General features: G+C 44.3%; 1 protein-coding gene across 1 annotated transcript in view; it reads right to left on the bottom strand.

Annotated features, from left to right (window-relative positions):
* Window positions 1–2,136: 2,136 nt before the first annotated feature.
* Window positions 2,137–27,044, bottom strand: part of LOC112226849 (cadherin-2) — an 82,325-nt gene continuing 57,417 nt past the window's right edge. The window contains exons 5-16 of the mRNA XM_024391450.2: window positions 24,965–25,120; window positions 23,729–23,873; window positions 23,176–23,348; window positions 21,001–21,138; window positions 19,982–20,167; window positions 18,933–19,186; window positions 18,577–18,719; window positions 17,435–17,668; window positions 15,008–15,241; window positions 14,519–14,658; window positions 9,756–9,920; window positions 2,137–3,697 (exon numbers count right to left, since the gene is read on the bottom strand). Coding sequence (XP_024247218.1) covers window positions 3,491–3,697; window positions 9,756–9,920; window positions 14,519–14,658; window positions 15,008–15,241; window positions 17,435–17,668; window positions 18,577–18,719; window positions 18,933–19,186; window positions 19,982–20,167; window positions 21,001–21,138; window positions 23,176–23,348; window positions 23,729–23,873; window positions 24,965–25,120 — 2,175 coding nt within the window. The 3' untranslated portion in view covers window positions 2,137–3,490. The remainder of the gene's footprint in view (window positions 3,698–9,755; window positions 9,921–14,518; window positions 14,659–15,007; window positions 15,242–17,434; window positions 17,669–18,576; window positions 18,720–18,932; window positions 19,187–19,981; window positions 20,168–21,000; window positions 21,139–23,175; window positions 23,349–23,728; window positions 23,874–24,964; window positions 25,121–27,044) is intronic.

The raw sequence follows: 27,044 nt of genomic DNA, 5'->3' as shown, positions 1-27,044 counted from the left end.
TGTCTATGTGGAATTTTGGTTCCCATGATGACGTAATCATGTGGTAAATATTTTACCCTTTTTTCTGATCCAATGTATTTTCACATGTAGAATCCACTTCACAATACTTAGAAAAACATTGATTTAACGAGTTGGCACCCAGTGGGAACGTACTCCAAGGAAATGTGGGAGTATAAGAGTACATTACTGAATATGTGATATGTGCACCATGCAGTTTAGAAATAACAATAAACTGAGTCGGTTCATGTGGAGTTAGCTAGTGACATTAGAAAACCTGTGTCATAGAGGAACAATACAGTTGTAGCAAGTAATACAGTATATCTGATATAAGACATGTAAGCAAACACAGAGCAGTTGATTACCAGTTAAAAGACAGGGAATAATTACCTCTGCTGAATAACAAAAGCCAACTAAGGTTCAAAAGACCACCAATTATGATATTATTTCATTGTATTCCATAGCAAGTCTTCCAAACCAACTACTGTTGAAGTAATGAAGTAATGAGGTATGTCCAGTCCACCTCTGATTGGCTGAGCATAATCCACTCCCTGAACTACAAGTCCCAGTGGAGCAAAGCGGAGGGGAGAGAGCAAGGGTAGTATTGAGAGGAAGGCTAGATGATTGACTGACATTTCAGAACAGTAGTTAGTATGACAACCTTCTGTCTCTCCTTCTCTCTATCTCTTTTTTTCTCACCCCATTTCCCACAGTCCCAGGAGACCAGCATACATGCACATCCCCTGAGGGGAGAGAGAGCCCTGCTCGGTAGAGTGTCCTTCCTAACACTAAGTCAGAGAGCTTGATCCTCTCTGGACTGTTGTGAATTCCAGAACCAGGCAGAAAACAGCTGGGAGTAGCTGATCGATATGGCCTTGATGACCTCGAAAAAGCTCCAAAGACATAGGAAGAAATACACTGAATATCTGTTTTATGCCCTCTGACTATTGCACCTACAGTATATACTGTATACGTATTTAAATATACACTCAGGGGCAAATTAATTAGGTACACCAGTCCGTTCACGAAAATGGAATGCTCCAACAGACAGTGAGTCACGTGGCTCGCTATATAAAGCTGGCAGACAGTCATCGAGGCATTCAGTTACTGTTCGATTGAACATTAGAATGGGGAAAACAATTGACCTCAGCAACTTTGAGCGTGGTATGATCGTCGGTGCAAAGCGAGCCGGATCCACTATCTCAGTATTTCCGTCCTGGGCTTTTCAGACATAACCTTGTCTAGGGTTTATTGAGAATTATGTGACAAACAAAAAGCATCCAGCCAGTGGCAGCCCTGTGGGTGAAAACAGCTCGATGATGAGAGAGGTCGAAGGAGAATGGCAACAATCGTGCAAGCTAACAGGCGGGCCACGAACAGACAAATAACGACTCACTACAACAGTGGTGTGCAGAACGACATCTCGGAACGCACAACTCGTCGATCCTTGTCATAGATGGGCTATTGCAGCAGACGACCACACCGGGTTCCACTCCTATCAGCTAAAAACAAGAAGAAGTGGTTCCAGTGTGCACGCGATCACCAACATCGGACATTTGAGGAATGGAAAATCATTGCCTGGTCCGACGAATCCCAGTTCCTGTTGCGTCGTTCTGATGGCAGAGCCAAGACTTGGCGAAAGCCGCATGAGACCAATCCTGCCTGATGTCAACAGTACAGGTTGGGAAATGTTTTCCTGGCACACATTAGGTGTCTGGATACTAAATGAGCAACGATTGAACGCCACAGCATATCTGAACATTGTTGCTGACCAAACCTAATTGAGCATCTTTGGAATGAGATGGAATGGGCTGTGGTCGCAGCATGTATGTTTTGCCAGTCAATCTGCAGCATCGGTCAATAATCGCATCAGCATGGACCAACATCCCTGTGCAACGTTTCCGACACCTTGTAAAATCCCTGCCCCAGAGAATTTGGGCTGTTTTGGAGGCAAAGGGGGGTCCGTCCCGGTACTAGATGGGAGTAACTAATAATCTGGCCACTGAGTGCATATGGGCTATTCTAGATATTGCATCTCTATATTTCAAACAGAAAACTCAAGTTCACTCAAGTACACTCATGCATGGCTACTCGTATTTACTGTAAACAAACGTTTATCAATGAATAAAGAGACAGTCGTTAGCTCAAAAATTGGCATTTTATTCGGATGGTTGGTGGGTCAGAGATGTATAATTTGTTTTCCAGTACATATGATTATCCACAAAGCTTCAGACAAAAACCTTTTCCAGTCTTAAAGCTGATTCAGTAATTAGTGCCAATGGTGCCACCAACATCCCACCCACCCCCTTTTTGGTACAAATTCAAACAGTTGTGCTGACAAGATTGCAATTTTTTTATTATTATTTTTTTGCTGTTTTTCTTCATTTTATACAAAAGACTTCACTTCTACACATTTAATGTCACACGGTTTTAATTTTTTTGCTTTGTAAATACATTTTGGAAATAACTTTTTTCATAATTTTTGTTGTCGTGAAAAGATAAAAACATGCAAAAACATTAATTTGTAGTCCAAATGATACATTTACAAGTTCAGAACTTTTTGCACTTCTTCATAGACTACAGAAGAAGAAAATAATATATGTACACACATTTTCTTTACCGTGAAGTAAAAGTTGAACGTACCAGATGATGACTAAGGCAAATGAAGTGTACACGGATTAGAACAAAATAAACAGTTGTTGTTTTTATAAAATACTACACCACTTCAGAAATAAAGGAAAACAAACATATTCTGCTACAAAAGTATTACTTACGACTCCCTTTAGTTGCAACCAGCTGAATAAGTTTAATTTTTTTGTGAAAACATTCTACATTTCTAGAGTACTGTACAGTGCTGTTCTCAGTTGATTCTCCCCATCCAAGCTAATAAGGATCCTTCATCATCTAAGTTATTCATCTTTGTAATTCACTTAAATAATCCTTGTTCAACAAACAGCCGTATTGTGTAACCAAAAAAAGCATGTAGAAGCATACCATAGTTTAACATACTTTCTTATGTTTTGAAATCACTCCAAAAGTCAGTACCATTAAAGCCTTGAACATAAAACTAATCATTCAGATCCCAAAAATGTACAAAAAGGCACATTATATCCCAGTGCTTCTGTACTGTGAAATTCAAGTGTAACTGAGCGCGCTCAATATCAACGATCCAAACAGTGACAGTTCACCAATGTTCCCTCCCCTTCTCCAAAACTGGACTGCACTTCAGCGTATGCCTAAGCCTTCAACAAGCATATGTATGCGTAGACTACAACAATAAGCCTAGATTGGTTGTTTTTTGAAAATATTTCTGAAGTAAGTTTACATTTTTTTGAACTTTTCTGTCATTGTTCCTGTCACCACTCTTTCAGGGGAATATCGGTAATCGGAAGCTGTCCACATCCATTGAGAGGAAAACAAAATATATTTTCTCTTTTCCTGGGTTCACCATTCTTTGTCGTCTTGTTTTTTTACGTCTTGCACATCCTGTGTCCTAGTCGTCGCTCCCTCCGTACATGTCTGCGAGTTTTCTGAAGCGAGGGCCCCAATCGTTGAGGTAATCGTAGTCCTGGTCCCCTCCGCTGCTGGAGGAGTTGAGAGAGCTTAGGGAGCCGGCTGTGGAGCCACTGCCTTCATAGTCGAACACCAGCAGGGAGTCGTAGGGCGGGGCTGTGGGGTCGTTGTCTGCTGCCTTAAGTCCCTGGATGGATGGGAGGAAAAAAAAAACACAGTTAGATGAGTGAGGAGATTAAGGCCAGCCAGTCCAACATGACCAAACCCTGTCTGACAATAGCTACCAGACACCATTCACATTCACAGACATGTTCTTATCCCATACTGCCACCTAAATAGGCTAATATTAACAGGCTAGCATTTCCTAATGTTTTCCTCCCTTCTACATGTTTAGGAAATCAGGCCCTTTTCATGGATTAAGACCGGCTCTAATTTCCCACTGAGTGTCCATCTGCAGCGAAGCGTTTTGGCTTTGATTCTCCCTGATATTTTTGGCATGCAGGATTATCCAGGACTTTATCAAAAGCTGAGATTTAGCATGACCGCCTGACCAAATGCCTCAGCTCATTGATGACTTAGCCTGGCCCTCCCCCTCCTCAAACCCCCATCACTCCAATGTCCACGGGCGCTGCCTGAGGGGCTTGGAGGGCTGAGAGGAGGAGATTGCTGTAGTGGCACTGACAATATGCCAGCTTTCACCACCACACTCTGGTCCCTGGTACAGTACTACATGCCCACTCCATTTCATGTGTTAAAGTATTGCTCCCCAAAACTAGGAATGAGCCCTGGGGTGTGTGTGTGTGTGTGTGTGTGTGTGTGTGTGTGTGTGTGTGTGTGTGTGTGTGTGTGTGTGTGTGTGTGTGTGTGTGTGTTTCAGAGTGTGGGGTGCAATGGGGGGGTTTCCATTTTGAAGATTGTGCTTAACATTCCCAGAAGCTCTCGTAGCAGTGTGAGAGGTCCTTATGGATTGCTATTGATTTCCAAACCCATTCCTTAACGGTACTCTAGAGACTTGATGGATTGCTAATCTAGCACAGGAGATGTGCTTTGGACATGAAGAGCATTGGGCCCAGTCCCGAATTCAACATCTTCTCATTGCGAGTGAGAACATCTAACAAATGAGAACTGAATGAAAAGAAACAGAGCACAACACGAAGAAACAAACGAGCCACTAGGCTCATTGGATACATGTCAGAGATATATTTGAACTCCATTTTGTAGTTCTCTCTCTCAAAAAAAGGATAGATTGAAACAAAGTGCCCAGATGCTTAGTGATTATTTTCCACTTGTTAGCCTTTGTTAAATGTTTGCTCAGGGCTGTGGTGCTGATCATTTGGTGGGAAATATGACAGATGGATTGTTCATTACAATTACAGCCATCACTGCTCTGATGGATAGAGCCCCATCCGGCACAACCACCAGTCCACTGGGAGTGTGACAAGGTTAGCCAATCACAGAGCTTCACCCTCGTAAAAACATTGTGATGCCCTGTCCTCCCCTGACTTCACCCTCTGATCCACTGCTCACAAAACAGGTCTCATATTGAATTTAACAACATCCTATTCAGAGATTTGCGGGGTAAGTTTCTCTGTTTATTTCCCCTGTTTAGAAACAAACTGTAGTATTGTCACTGTGAATATGGGGGTTCAGAGTGTAACAAAGTGTGGAAATGTTGACTTGAAAAACTTTTTGCCCCCAATAACACTTTTTTTGAATCTTTAATCTGTGTGAACTTTTTGTCCAGCACCTGTGGCCAACAAAAGGTTATGTAAGGTGAGGCTGATTTCCCAAACATTACCTCCCGGAGAGGGAACAGACTAAAAGCTGGATAATAGGCTATTGTTTGGCCACTCTGGGAGGCTAAATTCTTGGGTGGATTTGCTTACCTGCCCATTTTTTGTATTAACTGTCAAAGGCTCTGTGGGCATGGGGTTGTGTGTGCACTCCAGACTTTGAGCCCAGACACATCACCCCAGCCCCACCCCTTCTCCCTGAGCAACCAGGTCAGATTCCAACCCCAATGAAGACAGGGCATAAACCAGCTGCCGGCAGGGGGCAGTAGATAGAATCTACGAGGACCACCTGTGTGTGTTTGTGTGTGCGGATGAGTGTGAGCGTGCGTGTGCGTGTGCATGTGCATGTGATGGGAAACAGGCTGACATGTACTGCCTGCAATGTGGATGTCTGGGTCAGGATGCTCTGGCCCACAACATCCTGCTGTCCTTGTACAGAAACAATACGTAAAACAGCAGCCCTGTCTCTGCTCCAATAAGTATTGCAGTTTTTTTTACGCACTGGACAAAACACTCAAACTCACTCAATATAAACTGAGCGGACAAGAGCATTAAGTGTTTTCAGGAATTTTTCTGAGAGCGAGGGAGGGGGAGTGGGAGAGAAATAGCGCGAGTAAGGGAGTTCTAATCTAAAAACATGGGAATAGGCCAACAACTGGGGGAGAGAGAGAAAGAGAGAACTCCATTTTGGATACAGTGAAAGTCTTGTCTGTTGGAGCTGGTGAAAAATACATGACCGTTCTTTTCATTTTACATCCACCCTTCAACACTGGAGTCAATGGTGCCCTGAGGCAAGCGAGGCCATGAAGGAACAGAACAGGGCACCTCTATGGAAAAGGCAATGTGCTGTTCTCTGTCTCATCCCACTGGATCTCTACAGAGAGACGTCTAAAACTATTACCCCATCCGATTCTTCTGCACAGCTAAGAGAAACACATTTATCTCCAAGTGAATAATATTATAAATTGTACACATTATAAATACTGTATTTTTGTCAGAAAACCAAAAAAGCGATTATCTCCGATTCGTGGACGATTTCCATAAGGGACAGATACAAATTGACTTGGGGGGAGGGGCTGGTCCAACTCAAGGTGTCATAAAATAAAATGCACCCCCCTCCCCAACATAAGAAATGTATGTTCACATGACCCTCCCCTTGTATTGTAAAATAAATTGAACACCCTCCCCCCTCATAGAACTAACTCAAAATGATGTTTACGACCACAAATAACAATAACTGTAGCGACCCTGTGTTTATAAACGTGGATATAGACTTTGCCACTTAAGCATGTTTTTGTGGCACAGTCGATGCCACACAGAGCTAAGGGCCAGAAGGTTGAGGGTTCGCCACGATCAGAGCCGGCTGCAGACATTGATCAGGGCAAAGTCAGACTTTGAACATTTTCATGCCATATTTATAATTATATAAAATATATGCAACCAATTTTCCGCCAACAGGTTTCTGTACCAATGCACCACACAACCAATAGACAAAGCATACCGACATCAGGCACTTCAATATAATGGTTGTATTGTCAACACCACAATTAATAGACTATGTCAATCTTGACGAACAGAAAATACATCCCTTCCTACCTTGTAGGCTGACCGAGTATCGAAGTCTTGACAATCTCCGTATGTCATGAAACTTTTGGCGATTTGTAACAGATGTCTTTTTCCATTCATCACAGTTTGGTTGATTGATTTTATTTGTCAGTGAAAAAAAGACATACAGTTGAAGTTGGAAGTTTACATACACTTAGGTTGGAGTCATTAAAACTCGTTTTTCAACCACTCCACAAATGTCTTGTTAATTCACAAACTATCGTTTTGACAAGTCGGTTAGGACATCTACTTTGTGCATGACACAACCTGAAAGGCCGCTCAGCAAGGAAGAAGCCACTGCTCCAAAACCGCCATAAAAAAGCCAGACTACGGTTTGCAAATGCACACGGGGACAGAGATCGTACTTCTTGGAGAAATGTTCTCTGGTCTGATGAAATAAAAATAGAACTGTTTCACCATAATGACCATTGTTATGTTTGGAGGAAAAAGGGGGAGGCTTGCAAGCCGAAGAACACCATCCCAACCGTGAAGCACAGGGGTGGCAGCATCATGTTGTGGGGGTGCTTTGCTGCAGGAGGGAATGGTGCACTTCACAAAATAGATGGCATCATGATGTAGGAAAATTATGTGGATATATTGAAGCAACATCTCAAGACATCAGGAAGTTAAAGCTTGGTCACAAATGTGTCTTCCAAATGGACAATGACCCCAAGCATACTTCCAAAGTTGTGACAAAATGGTTTCAGGACATTAAAGTCAAGGTATTTAAGTGGCCATCACAACGCCCTGACCTCAATCCCATAGAAAATGTGTGGGCAGACCTGAAAAAACGTGTGCGAGCAAGGAGTACTACAAACCTGACTCAGTTACACCGGCTCTGTCAGGAGGAATGGGCCAAAATTCACCCAACTTATTGTGGGAAGCTTGTGGAAGGCTACCTGAAACGTTTGACCCAAGTTAAACAATTTAAAGGCAATGCTACCAAATACTAATTGAGTGTATGTAAACTTCTGACCCACTGGGAATGTGATGAAAGAAATAGAAGCTGAAATAAATCATTCTCTCTAATATTATTCTGACATTTCACATTCTTAAAAGAAAGTGGTGATCCTAACTGACCTAAGACAGGGATTTTTTACTACGATTAAATGTCAGGAATTGCGTAAAACTGAGTTGAAATGTATTTGGCTAAGGTGTATGTAAACTTCCGACTCCGACTGTGTAGTCAAAGACTTTTAAAGTGACCAGGATTGCACCATAAAATTGGGGAAATATTTCCATTGTGGTCACTTTTTTTTACATAAATACATTTACAATTACATTCACTGGACTAGTGCACTTGAGTCTTTAGGGTGTATATAGCTAGGTTCCATCCAATTGGTGACAGACTTTCATGCAAATATTCTAATATCCCCATAAAAACAATATGGCATTTCATAGTTTCCATTTGGAGAATTTGGTGCTGGACAACATACAGGGACATTTGAGAAGTTTTATGGACATCCATATGCATTCAGATCCAACCTAGTACAGCCAACGACATAAATAAACACTGTCTGTGATTTATTTAGAATTCAAGGCACACTGAACCAGCATGGCTGCCACAGCGTTCTGCAGCGATACGCCATCCCATCTGGTTTGCACTTAGTGGGACTATCGTTTGTTTATCAACAATGACCCAACACACTTCCAGGCTGTGAAAGGGCTATTTGACCAACAAGGAGAGTGATGGAGTTCTGCATCAGATGACCTGGCCTCCACAATCACCCAACCTCAAACCAATTGAGATGGTTTGGTTTGGGATGAGTTGGACCGCAGAGTGAAGAAAAAGCAGACAACAAGTGCTCAGCATATGTGGGAACTCCTTCAAGACTGTTGGAAAAGCAGTCCAGGTGAAGCTAGTTGAGATAATGCCAAGAGTGTGCAAAGCTGTCATCAAGGCAAAGGGTGGCTACATTGAAAAATCTAAAATATATTTAGATTTTTTAAATACTTTTGTGGTTACTACATGATTCCATATGTGTTATTTCATAGTTGTGATGCCTTTAAAATTATCCTACATTGCAGAAAATAGTAAAAATAAAGAAAAACTCTTGAATGAGTAGGTGTTCTAAAACTTATAATTTTTATATAATTTTTCAATTTTCTATCATAATATTTTTGTATAAAGATACGCATTATATTGTTAGATTATAGGAGTAACTTTGGTAGGCAGTCGTCCTCACCTCATGTTCAACTGTGGGAGTCAGTTGGAGCGCCAGGGCACACTGCCTTCATATCATAGGCCTGCAGCAGCTAAAGCTTAATAATAGCCACACCATACCAAACCTTCACTAACATTTCTAAACTTTATTAGGGAAATATCAAAAGTAAGTAAAGCCATTGTTCATAGGGAAAATACAAGCAGAACACCGAATGTAAATCAGGGAAAAAACGCACTACCCTCCCCTGTGTCCAATAAAAAACACACAAAAGCACAAAAAAAGAAAATTTCGATCTGTCCCTAAGGAAACACTATACAGGCAGTTGTAAATGCAAAAGGGAAAATTAATTCATGAATTTAATTTCCCATTAACCTTTCATGTCTGTGTGCGTCTGTTCTGTTTCAATCAATACTTGCATGAGTACAGGGAGAGAGATTAGCTAAATAAACCTTCAAATGTGAAGCCTGCATCATCTGCTTCAGCTGCTTTCCTTTATTTTGAAGTATTCACTTCATTAAATTAAATATTTATACCTCTACCCCTAACCATGAGTGTTTATGAAATCATTCTCTAAATATTCCTGATTTAGAGAATGACGAAGCCATCTCCTGTGGCATTATTCTAGATGCAGATGTTTAACCGTGAGAAGATTAGTGTGTTTGTTTATTGTTTATTTGTTTACCTCGTTGATGAAGTCTCCGATGTCCCCGGGGTGCGGGGCTGCTGACCTTATGGGGTACTGGGGCTCAGGGTGCAGCGGCCTCTCGTCCATACGCCGGATCCCCACGGGCTTGATGGTGTCCGGCTCTATCGTGTCGGGCTGCTGAAGCTGGCTCAGGTCATAATCCTGGAGGGGAGAGGGAGAGGAGGGACAGATGGGAGTCAGCAAGAAGCCAGAGACAAGTGGAGATCCACACAGAGCAGAGTCCCCACCAAGACCTAGACCCTGATCCATACACACATGGGCAGACCTCCCTACCTAGACCAATACACACATGGGCAGAGCTCTCTATCTAGACCAATACACACATGGGCAGACCTCCCTACCTAGGCCAACACACACATAAAAAAGTATTTCATCTTTATTTAACTAGGAAAGTCAGTTAAGAACAAATTCATACTTACAATGATGGTCTACCCCTGCCAAACCCTAATCCTGACGATGCTGGAACAATTGTGTACCACCCTATGGAACTCCCAATCACAGCCAGTTGTGATACAGCCTGGAATCAAACCAGGGTCTGCAGTGATGCCTCTAGCACTGAGATGCAGTGCCTTAGACCGCTGCGCCATTCAGGAGCCATGGGCAGAACTCCCTACCTAGACCAATACACACACGGCCAGAACTTCCTACCTCGACCAATACACACACGGGCAGAACTCCCTACCTAGACCAATACACACACGGCCAGAACTTCCTACCTCGACCAATACACACACGGGCAGAACTCCCTACCTAGACCAATACACACACGGGCAGAACTCCCTACCTAGACCAATACACACACGGGCAGAACTCCCTACCTAGACCAATACACACACACACGGGCAGAACTTCCTACCTAGACCAATACACACACGAGAACTCCCTACCTAGACCAATACACACACGGGCAGAACTCCCTACCTAGACCAATACACACACGGGCAGAACTCCCTACCTAGACCAATACACACACGGGCAGATCTCCCTACCTAGACCAATACACACACGGGCAGAACTTCCTACCTAGACCAATACACACACGGGCAGAACTCCTACCTAGACCAATACACACACGGGCAGAACTCCCTACCTAGACCAATACACACACGGGCAGATCTCCCTACCTAGACCAATACACACACGGGCAGAACTTCCTACCTAGACCAATACACACATGGCCAGAACAGAATAAGATCCAGCTAGACTAATCACACATGGACAGAATTCCCTACCTACGCTGATACACACATGGGCAGATCTCTCTACCTAAACCAAAACACACACATAGGCCACATGATCTACCCGAGACTGGGACACACTGAAATAAAAAGGGCCAAATCATGAAATTCTAGAAAAAGAATATGCAGAGCTAAAATATATATATATATATATGAGGGGGGTGGCAGTGTCTACATATTTGTATATTGTTGTTACTGTTACTACCCTGTATCATCAGAGCTACAAATCCTATCAATGGGTGGACTTTAGACTGTTGGTTGAAGTACTACCACTTGGACAGTTAGCTGCATTTAACAATATCCAGCTTCGGGGTCAAGGCTAAGGAACCGAGCATCAGTCTTCAACCCACTTGCAATAGAGCAGTGTTCTTCTGGAAGAGTGTGCAGGAAACTGTTCTGCTCTAATCAGGCCCCAGACACGGAATGGTGGATATGCATAAGCCATTACTAATCCTATTAACATTGCCAAGGCAACCTGACTGGCTCGCCGTTTGGTTTGTGCAGTGTCACAGGAGGAGAGAGAAGGAGTGGACAGAGCTGCAGAGAGAAATTGAAAGAGAGAGAGAAATGGAGAGAGAGAGAGAAACAGAGAGATGGAGAGAACAAGACCGAGAATGAGAGAGAAAGAGATTTGGAGAGCCGTGGTGCGTTGTGATGTGGATGAGAAGACAGCAGCGAGGAGGTGGACTGATATGCTATCAGAGAGGATATGATGGAGGGAATGCCATGGGAGAAGAGTTGTGTGCTTAATAAGCGTGAATGATGGAGTGTCCCTCTTTAGCAGATTTTCAGTAATCCATCCATCTCTAATATCCCCCTTCAATATTGTCCCTGCTCGCTTGCACATATAACTATGCATGTAACTAAGCTCACACACACTCGCGGACACACAAATCCTGAGTGTGTATGCATGTCTAAAGATGGACAAATGAATACATACTGTAGATGACTAAAATACAAACATATTTTAGAAACACAAACACAGACACAACTACACACGTCGACACTCCAGTCCGGACACTCCAGTCCGGACACTCCAGTCCGGACACTCCAGTCCGGACACTCCAGTCCAGACAATCCAGTCCGGACACTCCAGTCCGGACACTCCAGTCCGGACACTACAGTCCGGACACTACAGTCCGGACACTACAGTCCGGACACTCCAGTCCGGACACTCCAGTCCGGACACTCCAGTCCGGACACTCCAGTCCGGACACTCCAGTCCGGACACTCCAGTCCGGACACTACAGTCCAGACACTACAGTCCAGACACTACAGTCCAGACACTACAGCCCAGACACTACAGTCCAGACACTACAGTCCAGACACTACAGTCCGGACACTCCAGTCCGGACACTACAGTCCAGACACTACAGTCCAGACACTACAGTCCAGACACTACAGCCCAGACACTACAGTCCAGACACTACAGTCCAGACACTACAGTCCAGACACTCCCTACTCCTAAAAAATGATGGTGTTCATATGAACACATGTATCTAACTTACTTAGTCCTTTCTATTCCTTGTGGAACATAGGCCTACACATGTATCATGTTAATCTGGAAATAAACAAATGGATCATCTAAACAGACAGATTGACAGTGTGTGTAAAAATAATATCCCCATGTCCCCTCCGGTTGACTGAAAGGGTCTGTCTGGAAGGGGACAATGGCCGTCATACATCCCAGAGCAGGATGCCATGTGTCCCCTCCAGCCCACCTCCCTCCTCCCAGCCCACCACCCTGTGACCCTCCTAGGACCTACCGCGGGGTCATCCCAGAGGGCAGAGCTTAGTGACAGGGAACTGCAGCATATCATTACAGTCACGTAGCCACAACTGGATAATGACGAGACTCTAAGCACTCAAGGGCACCATTCTTCACACATTACAGCTCCAAGCACCAACACACTAACATATCATTTCCCCTGCCACGCCCGGACAACACATTGAATCACCCACATTGTGACTGGACATTCCAAAGCAAAGGCCTCCACTCCTACAACGGGTAAAGCTGGACAGTAAACAATATCAGACACACAAACTCCTCATGTAAGGGGAGGAATTTGTTTGGCCATATTTCCACTTCAAATATCTATTTAATATTCTGCTTGAAGCAAAAGATTGACTGACGATGGCCCTGGTCTGCACCTATTGACTGACTCTGTGCCCTTCCTCCTAGAGTGAGACTTTAACAAGAGGTTGTTTTTCCACTCTTTCCACTCTTTTTTTCTTTTCACAACTGAATGAGAAATTAGGACACCTGCTGCGGTTGCATACACAGGTTTGTTCTGTCAAGACAAAATAGTCTGTTGGTAATTTAATGAAAGGAAGTATCTTTAAGCTATTTTGTTTGTGTGGCCTTGAAAAATAAGCATTTCCATCTGTAATTTGGAAAAACGATATCATACACAGCTTTCCTCTGTGGCCCTTTGAAAAACTTGGCAAAGACGTGTTTCAGTTTGCGACTGCATTGATGAACAGGCTAGAAAACACTCATTACAATGGAGTTTCTCCATCAAGTTACAAAACTTTAACTTCCACAGAAGTTTCTGGAATTGGATATTCTTTCCACACCACATTATTCTTCACTTCCCACACAGCCAGTGAGAAGGGGGCTGATCAGCTGTCTCCTCTTGGTAGAATGAGTGCCCCACGGACTAATAAAAACCCAGGCAATGGCAGTCAGAAACTCAAAGAAAATACTCAGAGAGCACAGAGTGGCCAATGGTCTGACACTTCAATTTCCTCCACAGCGGGAGAGATAGGGAGAACAGAGGTGAGGCATTATATAGTCCACATCACAGGGACAGTCAGGTTCATTTTTTTACCCAACACACACCACCGACTGACTGACTTCCAGATTCCAAAGACAAGACCATTTCCTTCTGACGTCCAGCCCCCCTCCTCCACTCAGCTCAAAATGGATGTATTCCTTCGATAAATCTGAATTCAGTTACCCCCCCCGCTTCTACAGTCTTTGAGGAGCGTTATATCACAGTGTCTTCAGAAATCACCGTGCATGTGTGTGTGCGTGTGTGTGTGTGTGTGTGTGTTTGTGTGCGTGTCTCCCTCCTGCCCAATCGCTGGCAGATGTGTAATGGCTTCCCAGTCATATCGTTACCTTTAGATGGAGCTTAATTACTACACAGTAGCAGATGTATCTCTCCAAATTACATTATCCCTGCAATTACTAGCCTCAGAAGCCAATTTAGGACTGAAGACTGCTACTACCCCACACTCATCTCTAGTCTACACTACCTAGGCCAGTGTGTGGAGTCCCTCACAGAATGGGCCCGTGGCTTGAACACACTCCATTTGTGGAAGATATTAACAGACATTTACAAAATGATTCCCCTGTATTAACTGAAGTTCATTATAACAAGTGCGGTTTTCTGCGTACAGTATATCTGAGGATGTCTTGTGTGTGTCTGCGTGTATGTGAGTGTATGTTTCAATGTGTATGTGTGTGTGTCTGTCTGCGCATGTGTGTTACTCCACCTGGTCCTCCTCTCCACCTCCCTCCTCATCGTACTTCAGGATGTTGTCTCTGACGTCGTCCTCCGGGTCAATGAGAAGCTGCTTGGCCTGACGCTCCTTATCACGACGCTTCATCCACACCACAAACAACAACACCAGAACTACAGAAGGAGGGAGGGAGGAAGGGAAAGCGTAAGAGAGAGAGAGAGATCCCATATTACAAGACATAATAACGGACATATTTTGCATACACATGTAATCCAATCCAGAATTTAGAGCTTGCCTCGAGCCTGATCAGGGATATCTTTTGGGTAATCCTGAAATAATCTACTGGTGTCTCTTGGGCATGACGTTTAGCTCCCTCCATAATTCCTGTGGCAGTGTTTGGGGATGGCATTTGATCTTGTTTGTGTGTGGCGGGTGGGGTGGTGGGGACACTGGTGTGTGTGTGTGTGTGACTGTGAGAGTGTGTGCACGCGCGAGCATGCGAGAGGGCAGGGCTGCACTCACTGAGGAGGATGATGATGCAGAGCAGGATGGCGATGATGGCTCCCGTGCCCAGCCCTGCGGCGATGATGTGCTGCTGGTCGGTGCAGTCCCCGTTGTGGTCACACTGGCACACCTTGACCCGCAGGTAGGATGTGTTGGACATGGGCAGGTTGCCAGAGTCAGTGATGATGATGGGGATCTCGTAGATGCCGCTTTCCAGGAAGCCAATCTTCAGGTTCAACTGGGCATAATCACCTGGGAGACCGGGGAGAAGGAAAGAGGGGGGAGAGGGAGGGAGGGAAAGAGACGTAAAGGAAGGGAAAGTGAAGGAAGAAAGATAAATAAGCAACTCAATTACTAATCCCTAAATAAAACAAAACAACACTCTACTTAAAATGTTCCAGAGTGTAACTACTGGGAAAATAAATACACTACCTGGCCAATAGTATGTGGACACCTGCATGTCGAACATTTTGTTCCAAAATCATGGGCATTAATATGGAGCTCGTCCATATGCCTCCACTCTTCTGGGAAGGATTTCTAATAGATGTTGGAACATTTCTGTGGGGACTTGCTTCCATTCAGCCACAAGCGCAATAGTGATGTTGGGCACTAATGTTGGCCGATTAGGCCTGGCTTGCAGTCGGCATTCCAATTTGTCCCAAAGGTGTTCAATGGGGTTCAGGTCAGGGCTCTGCGCAGGCTAGTCAAGTTCTTCCACACCGATCTCTACATAACATTTCTGTATGGACCTCGCTTTGTGCACGGGCGCATTATCATGCTGAAACAGGATAGGGCCTTCCCCAAACTGTTGCCACAAAGTTGGAAGCACAGAATCATCTAGAATGTAATTGTATCCTGTAGCGTTAAGATTCCCTTCACTGGAACTAAGGGGCCACCAAACGTTACAGTTGGCACTATGCATTCGGGCAGGTAGCGTTCTCTTGGGATCCACCAAACCTAGATTTGTCTGTCGGACTGCCAGATGGTGAAGCAGGATTCATCACTACAGAGAACGCATTTCCACTGTTCCAGAGTCCAATAGTGGTGAGCATTATACCACTCCAGCCGACATTTGTCATTCTGCATGATTATCTTAGGTTTGTGTGTGGCTGCTCAGCCATGAAAACAGATTTCATGAAGCTCCCGAGGAACAGTTCTTGTGCTGATGTTGCTTCCAGAGGCAGGTTGGAACTTGATAGTGAGTGTTGCAACCGAGGACAAATGATTTTTACGCGCTACACGCTTCATCACTTGGAGGTCCCATTCTGTGAGTTTGTGTGGCCTACCACTTTGCGGCTGAGCCGTTGTTGCTCCTAGACGTTTCCACTTCACAATAAAAGCACTTACAGTTGACAGGGGTAGCTGTAGCAGTGCAGACATTTGACAAACTGACTTGTTGGAAAAGTGGCATCCTATGACGGTGACACGTTGAAAGTCACTGAGCTCCTCAGTACGGGCCATTCTACTGCCAATGTTTGTCTATAGAGATTGCATGGCTGTGTGCTCGATTTTATACACCTGTCAGCAATAGGTGTGTCGCTGAAATAGCTGAATCCATGAATTTGAAGGAGTGTCCACATACTTTTGAACAGCATGAATTCCAATACCTGGAAATTGTGTCAGCTTATCTAATCCAAAATATGGTCAGGATTTAGATTTTGAGCTTATAAACCCACTGAAGACCTTTTTGATAATGCCGCTTAGGCTAAACCCCCCCAGATTCTATAATCCATATGGCTGTTATCCTATTAAGATAGTTATTCATTTACTGCGGTTTACACTCGCATCGATTCGCTATCAACGCACAACAAATGAGTAATTCCGCCAATATGTTGTTTGTATAATTAGCATAATCAATTAGTGAGCTGTTACTAATCTCTTTTATAATATAGTGTCTTAACATAGGCCTCGTGAGGCACGCACACTGGGAGCATTGTCTACTGTCATACGCTCGTAGAAAAAAAGGGTTCCAAAATGGTTCTTTGGCTGTCCCCATAGGATAACCCTTTTTGGTTCCAGGTAAAACCCTCTGTGGAAAGAACCTTTTTAGGTTCTAGATAGGACCTTTTTTCTAAGAGTGTCGGTCACTGCTCTTGGCCCTATGGAGAGCCAGAAACCTCATGGACATGATGGCCATACTGTACTTCCCCGAAGCCAGTGCCAAACCTATAGGGTTATTTATCACCATCCAAATGACCAGGTGGTTCTCCATTCTCACTGGCGGTTGTAAAAACACTGGAAGTTGATTGATGAATGTCAGCTATTGGCCAGAATGGTCACCTGGTGACCCAGGTCTAAATCAGTCTCTGATTACATTGGAAGAATGAAAACCAGCAGTATTGCCGACCTAGAGGCCCCGATAGATATATTGAATAGCCCTGATCTACAGTGTTTTTGTTTGTTTGATTGTTTGCTATTGTTGTTGTTGTTGTTGTTGTGTCTTACCACTGAGCCGTGTGATGGTCCAGTTTCTTCTGACATCTGAGGGCCTGTTGGCCAGCTCGAACGCGAAGGGTCCGGCGTTGGGGTTGAGGTCTCCGTCCAGCGCTGTGATGTTGATGCCGTTAGGCTCGGGCTTCTTGCACATCTCAGTCTCCTGGGGGTAGACGTGGGGCGCGTTGTCGTTGATGTCCAGCAGGGAGATCTGCAGGGTGCCTGTACCGCTCGCTGGTGGGACGCCTGGACGGGACAACACACACAGACAGGGACGGATGCACACACAATGTCACACGCACAAATGTCTTAGAATACAGACTTGACATAACACATAATAACGATAAGGGGAAGTATACCATTGAAGTGATCCTCATGCATGATGTCTCGCTGCATGTTTGCTAATACATAACGTTGTTATCCTGAACCTGGTTCTTGGTGTAAAAGTAAGGCAGAGAGGAGCAGCAGCAGCCAGTCTGCAGGGACAGGACCCCTCCAGACTGCATACTGATCTGAGGAGCAGAGCTCCTCTCTCTCCACGGGTGAGGGTGGGGGATATAGCGCAACGTTTGGGGAATGGAGGGAGGCGCAGAGAGGCTGTGCATGTGTGTGTGTTATCTAAAGAGAGTGTGTATTCCTGACGAAGGGGGAGGCCACAGGGTGAGAATACTAAACCAGACAGACAGAGAAGAGCACACTGTCGCTGCCTTAGCCCGGGAGACCCAGAGCCTCAGCCCCTCTATGTATTCATGGGGCTAAGAGTCTTTTTTGCCATTCAGGCCACGCTCAAATGAGCCACTCATCTAATCCTGACCTATTAATGCTGAGAAACCTCTTTATTGAGAGAGTTTCTAAGCCTATTGGCCTACGCTGTGCTCTGTGGAACAGGCTAAACCTGAACAGAGGTAAATCCAGTCAGGGAAGGAGAGAGGAAAGAGGTGAATACGTCCACAGTGTGGCTGCTAGGTCTGTGCTCGCTCTGAAACGTTAACTTTCAACAGGGTGGCGGTTGCTACATTGGTGTCTGGCACAATTATAACCTTGAAAAAGGCAGCTGTGTGTGAGATTTTTGCCTGCTACAAACAATATTCCCCTAGTCTACTTGGCTATACAGATGGAAGCAGATATTAGCGCCCGGCGACTAGGCTAAGTACCATTGTCAGAGGCCAAGAAGGTGGCGCTGTACATGTTGTCCTTCACGTAGGGCGACTCGCGGTCCAGGACGGCGATGGTTGTGATGCGCCCGGTGTTAGCATCAATTCTCAGCCAGTTGGCTGGGTCTGAGAGCCTGGTGTATCTGAGAACACAGAGGACGGAGATTGAAAGAAGATACATAAAGACGTTCATTCAAACCTTACAAGCTATACATTCAAGGCTAAAGGTGGTGAATGTTCTACAAAAGAAAGATACATTTCTTACGGAGAATGGGAGTGTTTTTATTGACAATCAGTGATTGAAGAAACTGCATGAAAAGCTCTGTATGAATACAGCTATTTAGTATCATTATTACCTAATGCTTTGCTGCATGAATCTATCAGGGTCTTGTGCTGTGAAGGTGGTCAGTGTGGATTCTGCTAACATCCCCTCCTCCAGTTTGATGAGTTTGGGGTTGGGGTCGAAGTAGGGGCTCTCGTTGACGTCAATGACCCTGATGGAGACCGTGGCGGTGGACTGGCGAGGGGAGTGGATGCCCCGGGCGAGAGACACCTCGTTCACCGCTACCACCGTCAACATGTACGTCCTGCTGATCTCATAATCGATTGGCTGGAGGGAGGAAACGCAAAAGTGCGTAAGTATGCTCCCTGGACGGTAAGGGATCAATAAAGTATATATTCGGTTATTTTTTTTGTCAATAAAGTAGTCTTCTTCTTCTAATGCAATGAGGCAAAGATCCCAGAAAAAGTCAGCTCGGGGCTACTTTAGTTAGTTGTACTACTACTGCTGAGCTGTCTTAGCCAGTCACAGTCTGTTAAAGGTCGCCAAAGCACACACACATCCCTGGGTCGCTCCTCTTTTCAATTCGCTGCAGCTAGCGACTGGAACGAGCTGCAAAAAAACACTCAAACAGGACCGTTTTCTCTTCATACAAAGATTCAATCATGGACACTCTTACTGACAGTTGTGGCTGCTTTGCGTGATGTATTGTTGTCTCTAGCTTTTTGCTGTTGTCTGTGCCCAATAATGTTTGTACCATAATGCTACCATGTTGTGTTGCTACCATGGTGTGTTTTCATGTGTTGCTGCCTTGCGATGTTGTTGTCTTGGGTCTCTCTTTATGTAGTGTTGTGGTGCCTCTCTTATCGTGATGTGTGTTTTGTCCTATATTTTTATTTTATTTTTAATCCCAGGCCCCGTCCCCGCAGGAGGCCTTTTAGTAGTCCTTCATTGTAAATAAGAATTTGTTCTTAACTGAATTGCCTAGTTAAATAAAAGTTAAATAAATAAAATAATAAAATAGAATTAGCTATTAAAATAAGTGGCTCCCCTGGGAGATACAGGAGTGGAGGGAAGGGGATTGGGGTAATGGATTAAGTCTGAGGGTGTTGCAGTCTGCCTCACCTTGACGACGGTTACCAGGCCCTCGTTAGTGGTGGGGTCGGTTGGCACGGAGAACCTGCCAGTGGGGTCACCTCCAGTGATCTTGTAGACGGCCTTCCACGCTAGCGTGTTGGGCTGGTCTTTGTCCGTCACCGTCAGGTTGGCCACGATGACATTCACCCGGTTCTCAGGCACCTCTCCAAAGAACTAAATGAATAAAAGATGGAGGATGGGACAGAGAGCAGTTACACATACTGCTGCGCCAGCGGAAAAACACAGGCTCCGTGCTCCAGCTCTACACACCCAACACCCAATTTCAAGTAAATAAATGTCCACGGCAATTTATCATGTTATCATCGCCATCTCGGCCTGATAGCAAAACAATACCATTACATTACACAAGGGCCAATGTATCGGTAACAAATACATCAAGCACCTGTCTCTGCTCTGCTCTCTCTTGCCTGCCTGATGTACTCACAGTGTCAGTACTTACACGTGGGTTGTTCCATTTTATATCAATCACTTTTTGGATGCACCCCTTTTGATTTGAACAAACCTTTCTATACATATTTGCCCATAGTAGAAGTGGTCAGAAAGTAACTTTTTGGAACTGAATGCCAAAACATTTAGGCAATAGATGTGCTGAAAAATTGAACCGGTTTGCATATCCCACCCTATCATGAGACATCCAGTCCTTCATCACTGGAAAAGATAAACGGTTGAGTTTGATATCATTTTAAAAACGTATAAACAGGGTTGTACAACTATTTTATCATTTCTCGGGACAAAGAATTGGGAATAAAAAGGATGTAAATTTAACATAAATGATCTAAAACATTGTAAACTGCGATGTATTTATTTATTTTGCACATTCTGTAGCGAGACCCTGTTTTACATCATCTGAGTTTTACGTGGTTGTGCCCGTCATCGGTTGAGACACAACATGGCTCTGCCTGGGTCTTTACAGTGCTATGACTGGGAACAGAGTGAATCACACAGTGTGGTGTAATGCATAGATGTGAAGCTTTGTTCTTTCTTACCATCTCGGCAGTGAACTCTGGTGGGTTGTCGTTGATGTCGGTCACCCTGATAACGGCCGTGGCAGTGTTGGACAGGCCGTACATGGGGTTGCCCTCCATGTCTGTGGCCTGGATGATCAACGTGTACTGAGGCACTTTCTGCGTGAAAAAAAAGAAGTTGAAAAAGAATCCACTCTCTATATCATGGACAACATGAGGCCCATTTCTAGTTTGCCTTGTCTATCAAAAGTGTTGGAAAAACTTGTCAATAATCAACTGACTGGCTTTCTTGATGTCTATAGTATTCTCTCTGGTATGCAATCTATTTTCAGCTCATGTTATGGATGTGTCACTGCAACCTTATAGGACTTAGCCAAACCTTTCGATATGGTAGAACATTCCATTATTGTGGGCCCGCTAAGAAGTATTGGTGTCTCTGAGGGTGTCTTTGGCCTGGTTTACTAACTACCTCTCTCAAAGAGTGCAGTGTATAAAGTCAGAACATCTGCTGTCTCGGCCACTGCCTGTCGTCAAGGGAGTATCCCAAGGCTCGATCCTAGGCCCCACGCTCTTCTCAATTTACATCAACAACATAGCTCAGGCAGTAGGACACTCTCTCATCCATTTATATGCATATGACACAGTCTTATACTCTACAACAAAACTTTCTTAGTGTCCAACAAGCTTCCTCTGGCCTTAACCTTGTTCTGAACACCTCCAAAACAAATGGCATGTGGTTTGGTAAGAATAATGCTCCTCTCCCCACCAGTGTGATTACTACCTCTGAGGGTTTAGAGCTTGAGGTAGTCCCCTCATACAATACTTTGGAGTATGGCTAGATGGTACACTGTCCTTCTCTCAGCACATATCAAAGCTGCAAGCTAAGGTTAAATCTAGATTCGGTTTCCTCGATTGGAATCACTCCTCTTTTACCCCAGCTGCCAAACTAACCATCCTACCCATACTAGATTACGGTGACGTAATTTATAGATTGGCAGGTAAGGGTGCTCTCGAGTGGCTAGATGTTCTTTACCATTCGGCCATCAGATTTGCCACCAAATGCTCCTTATAGGACACATCGCTGTACTTTATACTTCTCTGTAAACAGGTCATCTCTGTATATCCGTCGCAAGACACACTAGCTGATGCTTATTTATAAAACCCTCTCAGGCCTCACTCCCCCCCCCCTCCTATCGGAGATACCTACTGCAGCCCACCGTCTCCACATACAACACGCAGGAGGCCTTTTGCATTTCGGTCGGCCGTCATTGTAAATAAGAATTTGTGCTTAACTGACTTGCCTAGTTAAATAAAAGGTAAAGCCTTGAGCCGTGTGTTCAGTAGAAACGGGGGTCTTACATAAACCCCAACGAGGAATCCGAGTTATTCTCACAATGATCAAGTCTACATCAATTCCCTGTGGAGAGAGAAAGGAACTCTAGAAGTCGGCTTGCTGTGGGAGTGCAACGCTTCCACTCTGTGTAGCAGTATGGTGCACGATGGGTAATCCCACTGTAACAAATGACTCCCTTCACATTAAAAGCTACTCAGGCGACGGACCAGTTGCTAGGTAATGAGAATCGGGGAAATTACTTTCAGGGTGGCAAATGCCGTATATATAACAGCAGCCCTGGGGCAAACTTGATTGAGTGGGCCAACTATCCAGATTGCCCTGGCCAGAATTACAGCAATTGGCTTTGTTTTTTCCCTTTGACTTTTTATATTTATTCCGTTATTTTTTCCTCTCCTTCCTTCCAGTAAAAGCAAGTCCATGGCCATGCAATTAAATAGGAGTGTTAACAGCAACGAGGAGAAAAACATTTAGCTGCTCAATGATGCATATTGCCTCCATGTTAGAGTAAATAATTCCCGAAGAGTGTGATGAGTCAATTTCTGGTCTTCGTTGGAAAAATGGTAATGGGGCATACTTAGCTAACTTCATTAGTTTTGAGACACACTAAAGATTATCAGCAGCAAAAACAACTCAAAACTGTTCGTCTGCTATCTACAGCTCACTTAGGTAAACAAAGGAAAAGATATCTTGATGTATACGAGTTAGAGGAATACCGAGCAGCGAAGGAGGAGCACATATACGAATGAATGTGATGACGGGACTGTTACTGCTACTGCAATGGGGTTTAATAAGAGAGCACGCGAGCGCGCACGCACGCGCACACAAACTGTTGTATTGCGTACCTCTCTGTCCAGGCCAGCCGCGACGGTAATGATGTCTCCTGTCTTGTTGTTAATGGTGAACATGTTGGATGTCGGGCTCTCGGGATTCTGGGATCCGATCTTGTAGCGCAGCATCCCATTGGCTGTTTTGGGGTCGTCTTTGTCAACAGACGTTACCGTCATAACGAAGGTCCCTGATGAATGACAAGAGAGACAGAAGATGCAAATAGGGGATTTAACTTTTAAAAAGGTAGAACCTTGTTTTATTTCAATACTCCATTGAATCGACCTAAGACAGTCATTACACTGACGTTACTTCCATACTATGAGGATCCGTTGACTAACATGGAGCACAGTCGAAACATAGCCCAAATAAAAGCTTTGGCTTCGTCTGAAATGTTGACAAAGCACTTCCACAAGAGAATACTTGCTATTGGCAGAGATCTTATCCATATCGAACCACAGCCAAATGAACAAAATGACTACCCTGTGTGATTCATCAATGCCGTTTGATGTGGTAATAGTCTAGTGGCACAGTGGGCCAGAGGCTGGGAAGGTTAGTCTGGGCTCCTACCTGGTTTGGAGCCCTCAGGGACGGAGCCGTTCCAGATCTGATGAATGAACTCTGGCCGGTTGTCGTTCATGTCAATCACATTGATTACAATGTCGATGGGGCTCTCTACCTGGTTACCGTTCAGATCCACAGCATGAGCTCTCAGCTGTAGGTGAGACACCAGGGAGAGCACTCAGCTGGTTGTGGTGTACACACATATATACGTATGCACACATGCACGCACACACTTATTCATCCAGGCATACACATAACCAGAAGACAGAAAATATACAAAAGTCAAAGCAATGTAGGACCCACACGATAAACATACAGCTGACACACTCCACTTTGCCTATGCAGAACCTTGGCATTGTGATGACTCTCTCCCTTACCTATTTCCATTTCTCTCAGACAAAAATAATGAGCCCGGGAATGTGCCTTTCAATACTGTTAATGTTTGCTTCTTCACCGTGCAGCGCTTCCAGCGATGGCCCTCCCCATTGTACCTTTCATTACAAACATGTAATTTACTGATTTTACTGTCTGCCCCCAGTCTAATACATGTCTCACCCTGAATCAAATCAATAGCATTGGTTGCTAGACATATCACAACTCCCAAACAATGACCACTGCCATTTAATTCATAGTTATGAGTGGGTCATGTATCGCTAGAAGTTAGATTTTATTTTAAAAAATTTTACAAATTCATTGACTCTTTCAAATTCTCAGACGGATAAGTCAGTTCCGGAATGCCTCCCAAAACCCCCCACCCCTCTCCAGTGTACACTATTGAGGAGTGTTTGACTACCAAGGGACCTTGAGCACATGCCAGCCAGCCTCCTGGAATGTACAGACTGCATGTATAAGCCAAAGAGGACATACTGTACATCTCAATAAAGATTAATACTTGGTACTTTCACTGTAAACGTTTGGAATATCTGCTTCGTTGCTCTTATTCACTGTACCGGTTGCAAGGCCAAGGTGCTTTCTCCATCATGGAGAAAAGTCAATACAGTCAAACTCACATCACTTCAGGTCAAGCTGGGCCAAGGAAGGCTTGAGATTAATAGGACCTGCACACACTATTACTCCACCATACCATTATTTGGCTAGAAAAGAACAATGTTTCGAACCAAAGTGGATCTAGACTTTGCCAGTGCGCGTGGTCCTAGTCATCTGCTCTCTATCACGTAGGCCTGTGTGTGTGTGTGTGTGTGTGTGTGTGTGTGTGTGTGTGTGTGTGTGAGAGAGACTTACGTGGAAGTTGGATATGTGTTCCCTGTCCAGGGGTTTCATGACAGACAGCTCTCCAGAGATGGGGTGAATTATGAAGATGCCGGTGGGTGGCTGGTCAGCTCCGGGTCCGGTCACACTGTACCTCAGGGATCGGTTCTTGTCATTGTCCGACCGGATCTGTTTCAGAACACAAAGGTAGGTTGGTTAAATGATGATCAATACTCAATTGTAGGTATATATATATACGGTTGAAGTCGGAAGTTTACATACACTTAGGTTGGAGTCATTAAAACTCGTTTTCAATCACTTATAATTCGCTGTATCACAAATCCAGTGGGTCAGAAGTTTACATACACTAAGTTGACTGTGCTTTAAAAAGCTTGGAAAATTCCAGAAAATGATGTCATGGCTTTAGAAGCTTCTGATAGGCTAATTGACATCATTTGAGTCAATTGGATGTGTACCTGTGGATGTATTTCAAGGCCAACCTTCAAATTCTGTGCCTCTTTGCTTGACATCATGGGAAAATCAAAAGAAATCAGCCAAGACCTCAGGAAAAAAAGTTGTATTTCCAAATGCCTGAAGGTACCACGTTCATCTGTACAAACAATAGTACGCAAGTATAAACACCATGAGACCAAAAAGCCGTCATACCGCTCAGGAAGGAGATGCGTTCTGTCTCCTAGAGATGAATGTACTTTAGTGCGAAAAGTGCAAATCAATCCCAGAACAACAGCAAAGGACCTTGTGAAGATGCTGGAGGAAACAGGTACAGAAGTATATCCACAGTAAAACGAGTCCTATACTGACTCAGCAAGAAAGAAGCCATAAAACCGCCATAAAAAAACGCCATAAAAAAGCCAGACTACGGTTTGCAACAGCACATGGGAACAAAGATCATACTTTTTGGAGAAATGTCCTCTGGTCTGATGAAACAAAAATAGAACTGTTTGGCCATAATGACCATTGTTATGTTTGGAGGAAAAAGGGGGATGCTTGCAAGCCGAGGAACACCATTCCAACCGTGAAGCACGGGGGTGGCAGCATCATGTTGTGGGGGTGCTTTGCTGCAGGAGGGACTGGTGCACTTCACAAAATAGATGGCATCATGAGGAAGAAAAAATTATGTGGATATATTGAAGCAACATCTCAAGACATCAGTCAGGAAGTTAAAGCTTGACCGCAAATGGGTCTTCCAAATGGAAAATGACCCCAGGCATACTTCCAAAATTGTGGCAAAATGGCTTAAGGACAACAAGGTCAAGGTATTGGAGTCATCACAAAGCCCTGACCTCAATCCTATCAAAAATGTGTGGGCAGAACTGAAAAAGCGTGCACGAGCAAGGTAGCCTACAAACCTGACTCAGTTACACCAGCTCTGTCAGGAGGAATGGGCCAAAATTCACCCAACTTATTGTGGGAAGCTTGTGGAAGGCGACCCGAAACAATTTAAAGGCAATGCTACCAAATACTAATTGAGTGTCTGTAAACTTCTGACCCACTGGGAATGTGATGAAAGAAATAAAAGCTGAAAGAAATCATTCTCTCTACTCTTATTCTGACATTTCACATTCTTAAAATAAAGTGGTGATCCTAACTGACCTAAGACAGGGAATTTTTACTTGGTTTAAATGTCAGGAATTGTGAAAAACTGAGCTTAAATGTATTTGGCTAAGGTGTATGTAATGTTCAGAATTGTACTTAAAAATAATAATGTGGTGGCGGGGGTATGTATAGGTGCGTGTGTTGCCCCGCCCTGGAGTCCCATTGGTGAGTGGTACAAACAGATCTTCCTCCCTTGCGTGTGTGTGTGTGCGTGTGTGGGTGTGTGTGTGCGTGTGTGTGTGTGCGCATGTGTGTGTGCGTTTGTGCCTGTGTGTGCGGGTGTGTGTGCGCGTGTACTGGTGATGGGGGGAAAATGTATATAGTTACATATATGAATATTATATATATAGTATCGTATAATTCTGACAATATCACAATATTGTTTTTTGACGACTAAGTATACCTCTGTCCCCATACAGACAACTCAGTTAAGTATTGAATTTCAAGCACAGATTCAACAACAAAGACCAGGGAGCTTTTCAAAAACCTCTTAAAG

This window comes from Oncorhynchus tshawytscha, linkage group LG28 (genome assembly GCF_018296145.1).
Source record: "Oncorhynchus tshawytscha isolate Ot180627B linkage group LG28, Otsh_v2.0, whole genome shotgun sequence".
NCBI classification, from domain to species: domain Eukaryota; kingdom Metazoa; phylum Chordata; class Actinopteri; order Salmoniformes; family Salmonidae; genus Oncorhynchus; species Oncorhynchus tshawytscha.
Note: the sequence above shows the minus strand (reverse complement) of the source record. Positions and strands in the feature narration are given on the sequence as shown.